Raw genomic sequence first — 13803 nt, forward strand, 5'->3', positions numbered from 1 at the left:
TCTAGGGAGGACATTTTCCTTTTTTAAAAAATCATCTGTACCCAAGGTGTCAGAGCACTCACTAGCCCTGGCTTTCCTCAAACTAGCTGCGATCCCCCTGCATCAAGCTCTCAAAGGTCACAGGAACGAGCCACACTTGTTCTCACTAAAATAAATTATTAAACAAAAAAATCAAGGGCCATGGAGATGGCTTCAGTTGATAAAGGAGCTTGTTGCTAAGCCTAATGACCAGAGTTAGACCCTACAGACCCATATGGTGGAAAGAGAGGACTCCTGCAAGTCATCCTTTGACCTATACACACACACACACACACGTGTAAAGGTGTGCACCACCATACCCAGCTTACTAACTCCTTTTTCAAAAATTTATTTATTTATATTTTCTGTGTTTTGCCTGCATGTATGTGTGCAGTGCCTCTTTGAGGCCAGAAGAATTTTTTAAATAAAAAAAATGTAAAAATTAAAGTAGGGCTTATCATCCTGTGACCCGAGAGCAGACTGACCCCAAGTTACACAGTCCATGAGCCGTTTTGGCTCCCTAAGTGGAAAGGATCCCAAGCCAAAGCTGGCAGCATCCCCAGGGTGGCAACTCCAGACCGGAGAGGAAGGGGAGAGGAGAATGCCAAAAGATGCATTGCAGAGGAGATATGGGTGTCACTTTCAGGAACCTGATCGCAAACCCCAGGAAGGCCAGTCCTTATATAGTCACTCAGCAGTTGCTCCTGCTTGCCCTCCAAGGGTGTGAAGAGAGGTCATGACTGCAGACTGCCAGGACACCTGACCCCCCGGGGTAGGGCCCACCTTCGCCATAATCTAATCTCCTTGCCCAAATTCAAGTAGCCTTGCTCCAACCAGATCCCTGATCTTCTCTCTGTCCCCAACCCCAACCCCGCAGCACCTCCCCCCTCGCCCCCCGCGGTAAGCAAACTCGTCCTTCACACCCTGTCTAGAGCGCCTTTCCCCAGCTCCGCCGTGCGGGGGCTTCCCTCCTCCACCTGCGCGCGTGGGAGCACCCCAAAGTCTCAGCCTCCGCCTCCTCCTTCGATCCAGCCCCAGGATCTATCCTGCCCCCTCCTCGCCTCCATCACCCAGGCTTGGGCAACCCCTTTTCTGCGACACACCCCCGCAAAGTGACCCCTCCAGCCCCCTGGCTCACCTGGCTCATATTTCAGATAGATGATAGAGACGATGAAGTAGCTGAGGTCGAAGACCGGGAAGAGCTGCACCCGTGAGAAGCTGAGAGCCAGCTCGCCCAGACTCAGCGCCGACAGCAGCTCCATGGCTCCGCGGGTGCTTCCCCGGCCCCCGGCTCGGGTGCATCCGGCCGTCAGCCGCCGGGCAACTGCGCACCGCCCCACCCGCCGCCAGGCACCGCCTTCCGCAGCCAGGCACCGCCCCCCGGCCCGGCCCGGGGGATAGGACTTCTCCCCTTGCATCCAACACACCTGAGCCTGTCCCGGGACTCCCGGCTGCGTCAATTAGGATCCTGTCCCTTCTCCCTGGACCCCTTTCTCCACGAGACCCCCCCCCCATCAATCAGGACCCCCGCCTTCTGTGGTCCTCAGTCAAGAACTTCAAATCCTATGCTGCCCATTTGGTGAGGACCCTGTCTCTAAGGAAAAAGTCAGAACCCCGCAGCCTACAAGGGGACCTCAGCCAAGACCCTCATGTTCTATTGGGTCTGTTCGCTGAGGATCTCGTCTCTCCAAGGGGCTCCGTAAGTCAGGACCTGAGTCGTCTGTGAACCCCAGGCCTGATCTTCATATACTACAGGGTTCGTCAGGTCAAGACCCTCACCCTCCGTGGCGTCCTACAAGTCAGGACCCCCATCCTCTGTGAACTCCAGCTAAGATCCTCATGTCCCACAGTGTCGGTTCAGTGGGACCTTCACCCTCCGTGGAACCCCACAAGTCAGAACTGTAGCTCAGACCCTCATGTCACTCTCATACCCCTAGGGTCGGTTCAGTGGGGACCCTAACCCTCCGTGACGCCCCACAACTTAGGACCCTCAATCTCTGTGGACCCAGCTAAGACCCTCATTTCACATAGGGTCTGTTCTACCAGGACCCTCACTCTCCACTGAGTCCCACAAACCAGAACTGGGATGCCCGTGGGTGGATCATCCGGTGGGGAACCCCTGATCCACACGAGAGTGCCCTCAGAGAGGGAACCCCGGCCCTCCGTGGGGGTCCAGTAGGAACCCCTTTTGAGGTCCAGTCAGCTGCAGCGCCCGAACCCTGGGAACCCAATGGCGCCAGCACCCGGTCCCGGGACAGCTTAGGGGTAGAGGACGGCGTTTCTGCAGAAGCTCCACTGAGATTCCAGCGGCGCCAGCAGCAGCAGTAGCAGCAGAGCAGCAGTAGCAAAGCAGCAATAGCAGAGCAGCAGCCAGAAGCGCCCGCACGGAGGAGGCGGCTGAGCTGAACCTCACGCTCCGCCACAGACAGCCGTTCCCTGGTGACGTCACGCCACGACTTCCGTCTCCTAGTCGCCTAGCGGCCCCAGCGAGGAGGCGCCATCGCCAGCGTTGGTTCAGGATTGGTCGGCTTGCGTTCCTTTTCCCGCCCCTTAGCACCACTTCCGTTTCCGGTTCTGGCGGCCGCGAAGGCTGTGAGGATGATCGGGGACCTTCTGCTGTTCGGGTAATTAAGAGTGTGGGGTGGCGTTTCAGGGGCAGGACGGTGACAGCCCGATGGGACACGGGTTGGCCGTAGTGACTGTAACTGTCTCTCCGCAGGACGCTGCTGATGAACGCCGGGGCCGTGCTCAACTTTAAACTGTGAGTAGGCCGCACCCGGCGGCGGCTGCCCCGCTGGAGGCCGGGCCCCACCCCCACCCTGTGGGGTGGCCACGCCCAAGCCACTGCCCAGTCCCGCCTCTGGCCACGACTCTACCCTACTGGTCAAGCTTTGACGCTTGACCCACCCCCTCCGGCCCCGGCGAAGTGGCTCCGTGGGTAAAGAAAGGCACTTGCTGCCAAGCCCAACGACCTAAGTTCGATTCCCAGAGCCTACATGCTGGAAGGCGAACCGAGTCTTGTGGGTTGTCCCGTGATCACCACATACATTCTGTAGCATGGCACACCCATACCCCCCACCCCACAAAGAAATAAATGTAAAAAGAAAATCTGTATTCTCCATTTCCAGGGTGTTCTTCCCCCATCCCCATAGAGCCTCAGGCTCATCTCTGAAGAAACAGTCGTTTTCTGGCCACTGTTCACCCTGCATTCTGTTCACCCTCTCTGTACCTCCCGGCCAGCTTGACTAGGCAGGGAATACCCCAGAGACTGCCCCAAGCCATACAGAAAGTGAGCGGCAGGCTATAGCTGAGGCTTTGTGTTCATGGCCTTCTGAGATGGGCGTCAGCATCGCAGTATCGTTTATGTTTCGTGGAAATTGAACATTGCCTGCTATTCTTTGTAGGAAAAAGAAGGACGCACAAGGCTTTGGCGAGGAGTCCAGGGAGCCCAGCACAGGTAAGGGCTTCTTCCTAGATTGTACTTGCTTAGTGCACTTCAAACACAACTGTTCTATTGCACCTGTGCTATCTTGTACCTTTCATTTTAGTTGAGATATGGCCTTATGTACCCCAGACTGGCCTTTAACTCCAGATCCCCTGCTTCACCTCCTAAGCCTTGAACTGACAGGAGTGCACCACCATGCCCCAATTATCAGACATTTATTGAGCACCTACTGTATTGCTGACCATTAAGCTGAGTGCTTTGGCAGTGTGGGGGGAAAAGATGTAGCCCTTGCCTTGAGCTTACCATTGGGTAGTTCAGAGGTTCTTAAGGGACACACAGGGAAAGAGGGGGTAATAAGAGGTTAGTATTGACATAGTCATGGGACAGGATGCTGATGGGGCTGCAGCTGCAGCTGGCAGTGTGGCACAAGGCCCTTTGGGGGCATGGATGCCATGATGGAACATTATGTGAAGTATGAGGAGTTCCCAGAAGCAAAGGTTTGGGAGACCATCCAGCAGATCCCTGCCTATACAGCAAATCAGTGTAAGAGAGTCAGGATTGGAAATTGGGTTTTCTTTTTCTTTTTTTTAAATCCCAGGATGGCCTCAGTCTACTATGTAGCTTAGAATAACCTTAAACTCTTGATCTCCTGCCTTTACGTCCCGAGTACTGGGATTACAAGCATGTGCCACCACTCCTGGTTTATAAGGTCCTGGAGATAGAACTCAAGGTTCCCTGCATGTAGGACAAGGCTTTTGCTGAGTTATAGCCCCAGCCTGAAACTGGGTTTTTCTAACCCTAGGAGTTGTACTCTCAATCACTAAACTGACCATTCATCCATCCATCCATCCATCCATCCATCCACCCACCTACCCATCTGCCCATCCATCCATCCATCCATCTCCCCATCCACCTGTTCATCCACCATATATATCCATCCACCCATCCATCCACTCACAGCTGCATCTTTGCCATCTTTCCATGGACGGCACTGTGCCGGGTCCTGTGACTGTGCTTTGCTGATCTGAATTGGAGCTGTGATGAGTGGGAGATTAGATATAAAAGCTCAGAAATAGCTGGACTGTGATTACCAGCCGTGACATGAAGGGCACATGAGTCCTGTCAGGAGCTTCTGCCTGGATTTTCCTTTTCCCAGCATTCTATTCTTGGGCCCTTTCCTGCCAGGACTCCGGGATTCTGCCTTTCCCTGGCTGGCTGGCTCTGTGCCCCAGTGACTGCATTTTACATTCATTTGTGAGTGCCTGTATGTGTGTGTGAGTGCCTGTGCATATATATGTGTATGGGTGTCCATGTGCCATGGTGAGTGAGCATGTGGAAGCCAGAGAACAACTATAGAAGTCAGTTCTCTATTCTGCCATGTGGTACTGGGGATCCGACTCAGGTCATCAGGCTTGGTGACAAGCATTCTTACCCACCAAACCATCTTATGGGCCCCAGTGCTGCATTTTTTGTGGGTTTTTTGTTTTGTTTGTTTGTTTGTTTGTTTTTAATTTTTATTTTTATTTTATGTGTATGTGTGTGTTGCCTGCACGTAGGTCAGCGTATCCGTGTCATGCAATGTCCATGGAGGTCAGAAGAGGCTGTCAGATCCCCTGGGACTGGAGTTAAGTTACAGACAGTTGTTAGCTGCCATGTGGGTGCTGGGATTTGAACCTGGGTTTTCTGCAAGAACAACCAGTGTTCTTAACCTGAGCCATCTCTCCAGACCGTTTTTTTTTTTTTAATATTATTTTTTTGTGTGTATGAGTGTATTGCCTACATGCATGCAAATGCACCTATGTTATACAGTGTCTGCGGAGGTCAGAAGAAGGCATTGGATTTCCCTGGAACTGAAGTTAAGGGTGGTTATTAACCACCATGTGAGTGCTAGGAACTGAACCCAGGTCCTCTACAATAGCAGCCAGTGCTCTTAACCACTGAGTCATCTCTCCAGCTCCCAGGTTTTTTGTGTGTGTGTGTGTGACAGGGTCTCCCTGTAGCTCCAGCTGGCCTGGAACTCAGTCTTACAGAGAGCCTCCTGCCTCTGCCTCCCAAGTGCTGGTATTAAAGGCATGAGCCACCAACCCTCAGCTTGTTTTTGTTTTTGTTTTTGTTTTTTTAATGACTTTTGAAAAACATTTATTTTCTGTGTGGGGCGCACTTGGGGAAGTCGAACAACTTGTAGGAGTTCTCTCCTTATGCCATGTGGGTCCTGGAGATTGAACTCAGGTTGTTGGGCTTGGCCACATATGCCTTTACCCCCTGAGCCATCTTGACAGCCAGGGAGAAGCTGTTTTGTCCAGCAGTTCTTCTTTAATTAATTTATTATTTTTATTTTATGCGTATGACTGTTATGCCTGCATGTATGTAAGTACACCCATGTCATGCAGTGCCAGTGGAGGTCAGAAGAGGGCGTCAGATCTCTGGAACTGGAGTTACAGATGGCTGTTAGCTGCCATACAGGTGCTTGGAATCGAACCCAGGTCCTCTTCAAGAGCAACCAGTGCTCTTAACCATTGAGTCATCCCTCCAGCCCCCCAGCAGTACTTCTTAAACACTCTGGGGACAGACTTGTCTCCTGAGGTCTCTGGTCCCTATTGCTGCCGCACTGTGCACAAGTGACACTGTACACAGAAGGTGCTGCCAGCAGCTAAGTCAGTGCAGTGGGTACCACCAGGCTCTGCTGAACCGTGCTCAGTGACGGAAACACAGGTCCAAGACTTTCGCACAGTAAGGATGGCGGGAGACTCGAAGGATTCTGAGCTTGTGCCCCCTGCCAGGTGCTCAGGGGCAGCCCCCACCTGTCGTGGGTGCTGTTCCTCTGCTGCTCTGTGAACGCTGCTCTGTGGGTACTGCCCTGCAGCTGTCCCCCACTGCCCCTGTAGATGCCCAGTCACCAGTTCTCTTCTTTCTCGAGTCATAACAAGAAGGGTGATTGACTTGAGACCTGGAAGCAGGTTCTAGAAGCCTCTGTACTGGTATTTTCCATTTGGTCTTTTGAGACAGGGTCTCATGTAGTTCAGGTTATCCTTGAGCTTAGCAATCCTCCTGCCTCAGCCTCCTAGGTGCTAGGATCACAGCAGGTCATCACAGCAGGCTTTGACATCATTTTGTGTCTCCAAAATATACTTTGGGTCTTTTCCCCACATTTGAGAATGTGAATTTATTGTCAGTTCCCAGGCCACGAGAAAGGACAGGTGAGTCAAGTGTAGTACTCATACCAGCAAACCCAGCATCATGGAGAGGCAGGAAGATCTCGGCCTACATGGTGAGCTCAAGACCCGTCTAGGCTACGTGAGACCCTGTCTCAAAAAAAAGGGCAGGGGTTCTGGAGAGATGGCTCAGCGTTTAATAAGAGCATTGACTGCTCCTGTAGAGGACTGCTTCAGTTCTCAGCACCCACATGGACATGGCAGCTAATAGCCATCTGAAACTCCAGTTTCTGGGGACCTGACATCCTCTTCTAACCTCCTTGGGCATTGCATGTACATGTGCACTTACATACATGTAGAGAAAACACTCATAAAATACAAATTAAAAAAAAAGTTTAAAACATTAGGAAAGCAGTGAGACGGGTCACGTGCCTTGCCTGGTGTCCGAAGCTTTGTAGGTATTCCCAGGTGATTGGTGATGGCTACCACAGCCCAAGTGTGGAGGGCAGCAGGGCATTATGACAGTTGGCATGTTAGCTAAGTGGTAAAGGTGCTCTTTGACTTTCCAGGTGACAACATCCGGGAGTTCTTGCTGAGCCTGAGGTACTTCCGGATCTTCATTGCCCTGTGGAATGTGTTCATGATGTTCTGCATGATCGTGTGAGTCCACCCTACCTGGCATCTCGCAGACCCATATGGTGGGCTCTTTTTAGTGGGTTTTGTGTGTGTGTGTGTGTGTGTGTCCCTGTGTCCCAGTATATGGAGGTCAGAGGACATTTTTTTTTTTTTTTTTTTTTTTTTTTTTTTTTTGGTCTTTTTGGAGACAGGGTCTCCCCAGGCCCCAGCTAGCCTGGAACTTGCTATGTAGACCACATAGCTTTTTACATGGGTTCCAGGGATCCAGACTCAGGTTCTTATGCTTGGTCTCGAACTCACAGAGATCTGTCTGCCTCTGCCTCCCAAGTGCTGGGATTAAAGGGGTACTCTGCCACGCCTGGCCAGAGGACAACTATCAAGAGTTGGTTCTCTCCTTCTATCACCTGGGTACTGGGGATCAAATTCAGATCATCAGGTTTGGTATCAAGGTCTCAATCTGCCATTTTGACAGCCCCCATTTTACTCTCAAGGACCAGTCCTGCTTCTAAAACAAGAACTCTCCAAACACATGAGGACATGGGGGTCCATGGGCTTTGAACTGGGTTCTGCTAGTCTGGTTACAGAGGGGGTTGGAGTGTGGTCTCCTGGTCCCTGCTGGCCTAGAACCTGCCCTTGGCCTGAGGCTGTGTCTCCTCCCCCTGCTGCTGTGCTGAATCTGTCCTGGGTGGTGGCTTCCCTGCCTTGCCAGAAGCCTGCAGATACGTACTCACTATTAGCCACCTTCTTTGTTTTTTGAGACAGTTTGGCTGTGTATGCCAGGCTGTTCTTAAACTTATGATCCCCTGCCTCAGACTCATGGGTCCTGGGATACGGGTATGTGCGAACATTTAGTTTTAATAGATGGATAGATGGTGTGAGGTAGGGTTCTGAGTTCACCCCCTTGCAGGTGTCAATTCATCTCACCTATGCCTTTTTTTTGAGACAGGGTCTCCCTATAGCTGCAGCTGACCTAGAACTCACTATGTAGATTAGGCTGGCCTCAATTTCTCAGAGATCCACCTGCTTCTGCCTCCCAAAAGTATGTGCCATCATATTTTTGCTTTTGGAGTAAGTTTAGACTTACAAAGGTGTTACAAAGGTAATAGAGAAAGTTCTGGTGCTGGGCTGGGAAGATCAGTCAGTTAAGTACTTCCCGCACAAGCATAAGAACCTGAGTGTGGATCCCTGGAGCCCATGTAAAAGGCCAGAGTATGCATGCTCTGCTCTCAGCACTAGGGAGAGAAGACAGTGTAGCTTCTGCCTAGGTCCCAGCCACACCCTTCCAGACCTCAGGCCTCTGCTGACCTACAGCACCTGACACAGCTTTAGTGTTGTGGGAATAATTGTTACACTCTTGTTCAGGGAACCCTGAAACAAGAGCCAGTGAAAGCCTGTGCTTATAGCTGTGATTTATCTTTAAAAAAATTTTTTTCGGGTGTTGTGTGGGTGTATGTGCATCTGTGCATGTGTGTGGTACATGTGCAGGTATGTGACCCACAAAGGCCAGAGGAGGATGTCAGGTGTCCTGCTTGATCACTGCCTGCCTTATTCCTTTGAAATACGGTTTCTTGCTGGGTGTGGCAATGAATGCCTTAACTGCAGTGATCTGGGATCTGGGATCTCTGTGAATTCAAGGTCAGACTGGTCTACATAGCGAGTTCCAGGCCAGGCAGGGCTATACAGGGCCTGCCTCAAAAACAAAACAAAAAAAGAAATAGGGTCTCTTACAACTTCAAGCTAGGGTGGTGGAAATTGAGTGTCTCTGTCTCCCACAGAGCTGGGGTTGCAGGCATGTACATGGCCATGTCCAGATTTTTACGTAGGTGCCGTGGATCCAGAATCCAGGTTATATGGAGAATTTTTGCCCTAAGTGTGGGGAGACTATAATATCTACCCTTCCTCATGACAAACCAAAGTTTTCTTCCATCAAATTCACCCAAGGGAACCAGTAAGTTTATTAGAATTACTTACAGAGCAGGCAGGAGCATGGGTGACCCTACAGCAACTGTACCAGAAGGTCCGCACCCAGCATGGATGATGGCTTGCATGACTGTGTAGGTGGAGTCTCTTTCCCCTAGCCTTCCCAGCCTATGTCCACTAAGGGTCCCAGACCCCCTTAGGCCACAGGCAATTAGAGCAGAATTAAAGACAACTGATTGGGCGGGGGGCAGGATAATGGAGTGAGGGTCATGGAACCCTCCTGTGAGGGAACGTCAACAGTCAATAAGCCCAGCTTCAATGATCTTTGCAAGTGGGCACAGCTGAACTCCTAAAGATGGCACAGTTTGGCTTGGAAGATTGGAACACAGGTTCTCAGAATTGCACAGCAAGCACTCTTACCTCCCCAGTCTTGTTTTTTTGAGAAATGATTGCATGTAGCCCAGGCTGGCCTGCAACTTGCTATATACACAAGGATAACCTTGAACTTCTGATCATCCTCTCTACCTCCTGAGTGCCTGAATTGGCATATGACACCATGCTGAGTTTAATGTACTGAGAATGGAACCCAGTACTGACTGAGGTTACCCCAGCCCTTATTCTTTCCTTCCTTCTTTCCTTCTTTCTTTTTTTAATTTTTTAAAATATTTTTTATTGTTTTTATTTTCTGTGTATGTGTGTATTGCCTGCATGTAGATAAGTGCACCTGTGTCATGCAGTGCCCTCAGGACAGAAGAGACTGTCAGATCCCCTGGAACTGGAGTTACAGACAGTTGTGAGCTGCCATGTCGGTGCTGGGATTTGAACCCGGGTCTTCTGCAAGAACAGTCAGTGTTCTTAACCACTGAGCCATCTCTCCAGCCCCTCTTTTATTTTTCTCATTTTGTGTGTGTGTGCATGTGGAAGCAGGAAGATAACCTCAGGCATGCTTCCTCAGGGATCACCCACTGTCTTTCTTTTGAGGCAGGATCTCTCACTGGTCTGGAACTTGCTGAGTAGGCTAGGCTGACTGGCCAGTGAGCCCCAGAGATCCTACTGGCTCTGCTTCCCCAGGACTGGGATCACAAGCACACGTTGCCTTACCTGGCTTTTTACATGGGCCCCAGGGGTCGAACTATTCTGAAAGGCAGGCAACTGAGCTCTCTCCCCAGCCCCCTTCTTCTTCGAGACAGGGTCTCTGTAGCCCAGACTGGCCTTGCACTCACTTTGTAGCTCGGGCTGGCCTCAAGCCTGTGCCAGTCCTGCCTCATTGCCTTTGAGTTTGAGTTTACAAGTCTGAGCTGTGCAGTTTCCCTTACTCAGTATTTTCAGTCTGAGGTTGGCTGAATCCATAGATTCAGAACCCAAGGGTATAAACCAGGTATGATATATAACCAGCAGTTACTTTTAGTTTACTTAGGTGTCTGTGTATTTGATTCATTTTCTTGTGCCAGGATTTTATAACCCAGACTGGCCTGAAACTCACTATGTAGCCCAAACTGGTCTCAAACTTGAACTCTCCTGCCTTGGCCTCTTGCTGTGATTACAAGTATGAGCCACCATACCTGGTAACAGTTACTTCTTATTTTTAATACACCATTTTTATAGCAAGATTTTTTTTTTTAACATTTATTTTGTGTGACTATACATTTGCATGCACCTATGTGCCATGGCATGCATGTGTCAGAGGACAACTTGCTGGAGTTGGTTCTTTCCTTACAATATGTGGGTTCAGGGCATCAAACTCAGGCTTGGTAACACGCACCTTTACCCATTAAGTCACCTCTCAAGCTCCACAGTTATTTCTTTAATTTAAAAAATATTAAATTTTTAAGCCAGGTGTGGTGGCGCACGCCTTTAATCCCAGCACTCAGGAGGCAGAGGCAGGCAGATCTCTGTGAGTTCGAGGCCAGCCTGGTCTACATAGTTCCAGGAGGGCTGGGGCTACAGGGAGACCCTATCTCAAAAAGACAAAAAAAAAAAATTAAATTTTTAATCTATTTTTGTATGTGCATGTGTGTATGTGTAGGGGCACAAATGTTCCACAGTGCAATTGTGGAGGTCGGAGGACCACTTGTGGGAGTTGGTTCTCTTCTTCCACTATGTTGGTCAGAGGGATTGAACTCATGTTGTCTGGCTTAGCAGCAAGCTCCTTTACCCACTGAGCCGTCTCACCAGCCTAACAGTTACTTTTAAACTGAGAAAGTGATATAAATTAATCTAGGTGACAGTCATGGAAAATCATCCCTAACAATATGTACATGCATTTGAGACAGGGTCTTGCTCTGTAGCCTGGGCTGACCTTGAGTTTGTGGTCTGCCTGTCTTGGCCTCTTGAGTGAGGGGTGACAGGCGGGCATCACCTCACTGCACTGTGTGCCTGGGCTTTTGTAGTGATCACATTCACATCCTCATGGCTATTCTACCCTCTGACTTTTCCAGACTCTTTGGCTCTTGAGCACCATATGCGGAACCCAGAACTCTACTTGCTGGATGTCGAGGCTCTGTTTCTCCCTTCCTGATGACTTCAAGAATGTTTCTCATCAGAAACTGAGGCTCTTCCCAGAAAGCCCCAGCTCGTGGTGGGTGGAAAATGTCATCAAGATGTCCCTGACATCTCAGCCTTGGCACCATCTCCAGCATTGCTCTCCATGGTTTCAGGGAACTCTCCAGAAGAGGATGTGATAGAGTCACAGTCCCTTAGGAGAAAGGAACATATCTAGATCTTTCCATTGTACTAGCATCTGCCTTTTGCCCAGCCTTTCGTAAGAAACACGATTTTGGATCTTTCTTGGTTGACTTATGTTCAAGGTCTTTTTGGTTAATTTCATATGGATTATTTTTCTTAATCATGTTAATACAGGAATTGGAACTGGAGGGTTGGCTTTGATGTTTAGAGCGGCCTTTTCTGCTCAGCCAGTTCTGTGGTGTTGGTAGATCCAGTAGCAATTCTGGGGCCAGCTCCAGGTGTTGCTACCAGATTGCTCCCTTACCCCTGTCGCAGTGGGTGCCTGCTGCAGCAGAAGTCACCCTCCCAGGATGTAAAGGAACAACTCCTCTGTCCCTGGGATACCAGCCTCCTGTTTAGACACTAAGCTGTAAATAAGAAATGGAACAGCTCTGGGGGACATGTTAGGGTTTCCCAGAAGAGGCAGGAGGAGTTGGTGGTGGAGACTGAAGTATTAGGAACCACCCTGCTTTGCTTTCAGAAGCCCTTTGTGAAATAAAGTGACTTTGGGGACCATCTCTTGAATACCTGCTTGGTAGTGGTGACTTACTGCTTGTGGTGTGGGCAGTGTGCTCTGAGGTCTATGTTTTGGGTCTGTCTCGAGGTGAGTTCAAGGTTGAAATGTAGGACAGACAGTGCTTAGTCCGGAGGCGGCTTGGGTGCAGAAATGAAAGGCTGTGGTTAGCTTTTGAATCCTAAACTTGCTGCTTTGCTGTGGGGATTGGGGTGTTTTTAGATTTTATTTGTTAAGAAAAAATATTCAGCTGGGCATGGTGGCAGATAGCTTTGATCCCAGCACTTGGGAGGCAGAGGCAGGTGGATCTCTGTGAGTTCAAAGTCTACATAGTGAGTTCCAGGACAGCTGGGGCTACAGGGAGACCCTGTCTCAAAAAGACCAAAAAAAAAAGAAAAAATATTTTAGCTGAGCATGGTGGCACAAGCCTATAATCCCAGCACTTGGGATGCAGAGGCAGGTAGAACTCTGAGTTCCAGGCCAGCCTGGTCTACATGGGGAATTCCAGACCAGCTAGGGCTTCATGGTAAGACCTTAAATCAAACAAAAAAATATTTTTAACAAGTACGTATGTGTGTATGATATGTGTGGAGTGTGTGCCACACACACGTGGAGGTCACAGGACCACTTTGTACAATCTGTTCTCTCCTTTCATCTTTATGTGGGTCCCAGGAATTGAACTCAGGTTGTCATGCTTGACAAGTGCTTTTACCTACTGAGCTTTCTCGCCAGCCCTGCTGAGATATTTAAAATTCTGACTTGTAGCTAAACCTAGAGTGAGAAAGAGGTTGGTCTGAGGCTTTTGTAGCTCACTGACCTGGGATTTAATACTCATGTCTGAGAAGGAACTTGTGTTTATACTCTTCCATTTTTGAATTTTTTTTTTTTTTGAGATAGGGTCTTATGTAGCTCAGGCTAGCGTCAAACTCACTGTGTGGCCAAGGATGACATTGAACTCCAAATCCTCCTGCCCCCACCCTGTGTACACAGATGACATATGTGTGCTAGCACACCCAGCTCTTCTTCTGGTCTTTGAGACTGACTCACTGTGCAGTCCATGATGGCTTGGAACTCACCATCCCCCAGCCTCAGCCTCCCCAGGGCTGGATCATAAGTGTGCACCACCAAGCTTGACCATTTTTCTCCCCTGCTATGCTAGGAGTATGCAGAAAGGGAATGATTCCTGTTCGAGTCTGATGGCGTGCTTTCTTGTTAGATACACACCAGTGTGTTGGGTGATTCCTCCCTCTGCTTATTTTGGTGAGGAACTGTGTGTTAAAGGGGCTGTCACTGGGTTTGGAGTCAATCGTAGTACTTTTCTCCTGGAACTATTATCTCATTGTTAGGTCTGATGAGCAGTGTTTCCAGCTGATGTACGTGTGGAAAATGGAAAC

The 13803-nt window shown here is 49.7% G+C and overlaps 2 protein-coding genes across 2 annotated transcripts in view; one reads left to right on the top strand and one right to left on the bottom strand.

Annotated features, from left to right (window-relative positions):
• Tmem38a (transmembrane protein 38A) overlaps positions 1 to 2492 on the bottom strand; it is an 18210-nt gene extending 15718 nt beyond the window's left edge. Inside the window, exon 1 of the mRNA XM_008824648.3 lies at positions 1157 to 2492. Coding sequence (XP_008822870.2) covers positions 1157 to 1436 — 280 coding nt within the window. The 5' untranslated portion in view covers positions 1437 to 2492. The remainder of the gene's footprint in view (positions 1 to 1156) is intronic.
• A 65-nt stretch (positions 2493 to 2557) lies between these two features.
• On the top strand, positions 2558 to 12420 carry Smim7 (small integral membrane protein 7). The gene is made up of 5 exons (XM_008824649.2): positions 2558 to 2642; positions 2738 to 2779; positions 3423 to 3475; positions 7185 to 7275; positions 11610 to 12420. The coding sequence occupies exons 1-5, from the start codon at positions 2617 to 2619 to the stop codon at positions 11623 to 11625; spliced, it is 228 nt and encodes a 75-aa protein (XP_008822871.1). The 5' UTR covers positions 2558 to 2616; the 3' UTR covers positions 11626 to 12420.
• The last annotated feature ends 1383 nt before the right edge of the window (positions 12421 to 13803 follow it).

The sequence above is a fragment of the Nannospalax galili genome, unplaced genomic scaffold (genome assembly GCF_000622305.1).
Source record: "Nannospalax galili isolate Female #2095 unplaced genomic scaffold, S.galili_v1.0 scaffold529, whole genome shotgun sequence".
Lineage (NCBI taxonomy): Eukaryota > Metazoa > Chordata > Mammalia > Rodentia > Spalacidae > Nannospalax > Nannospalax galili.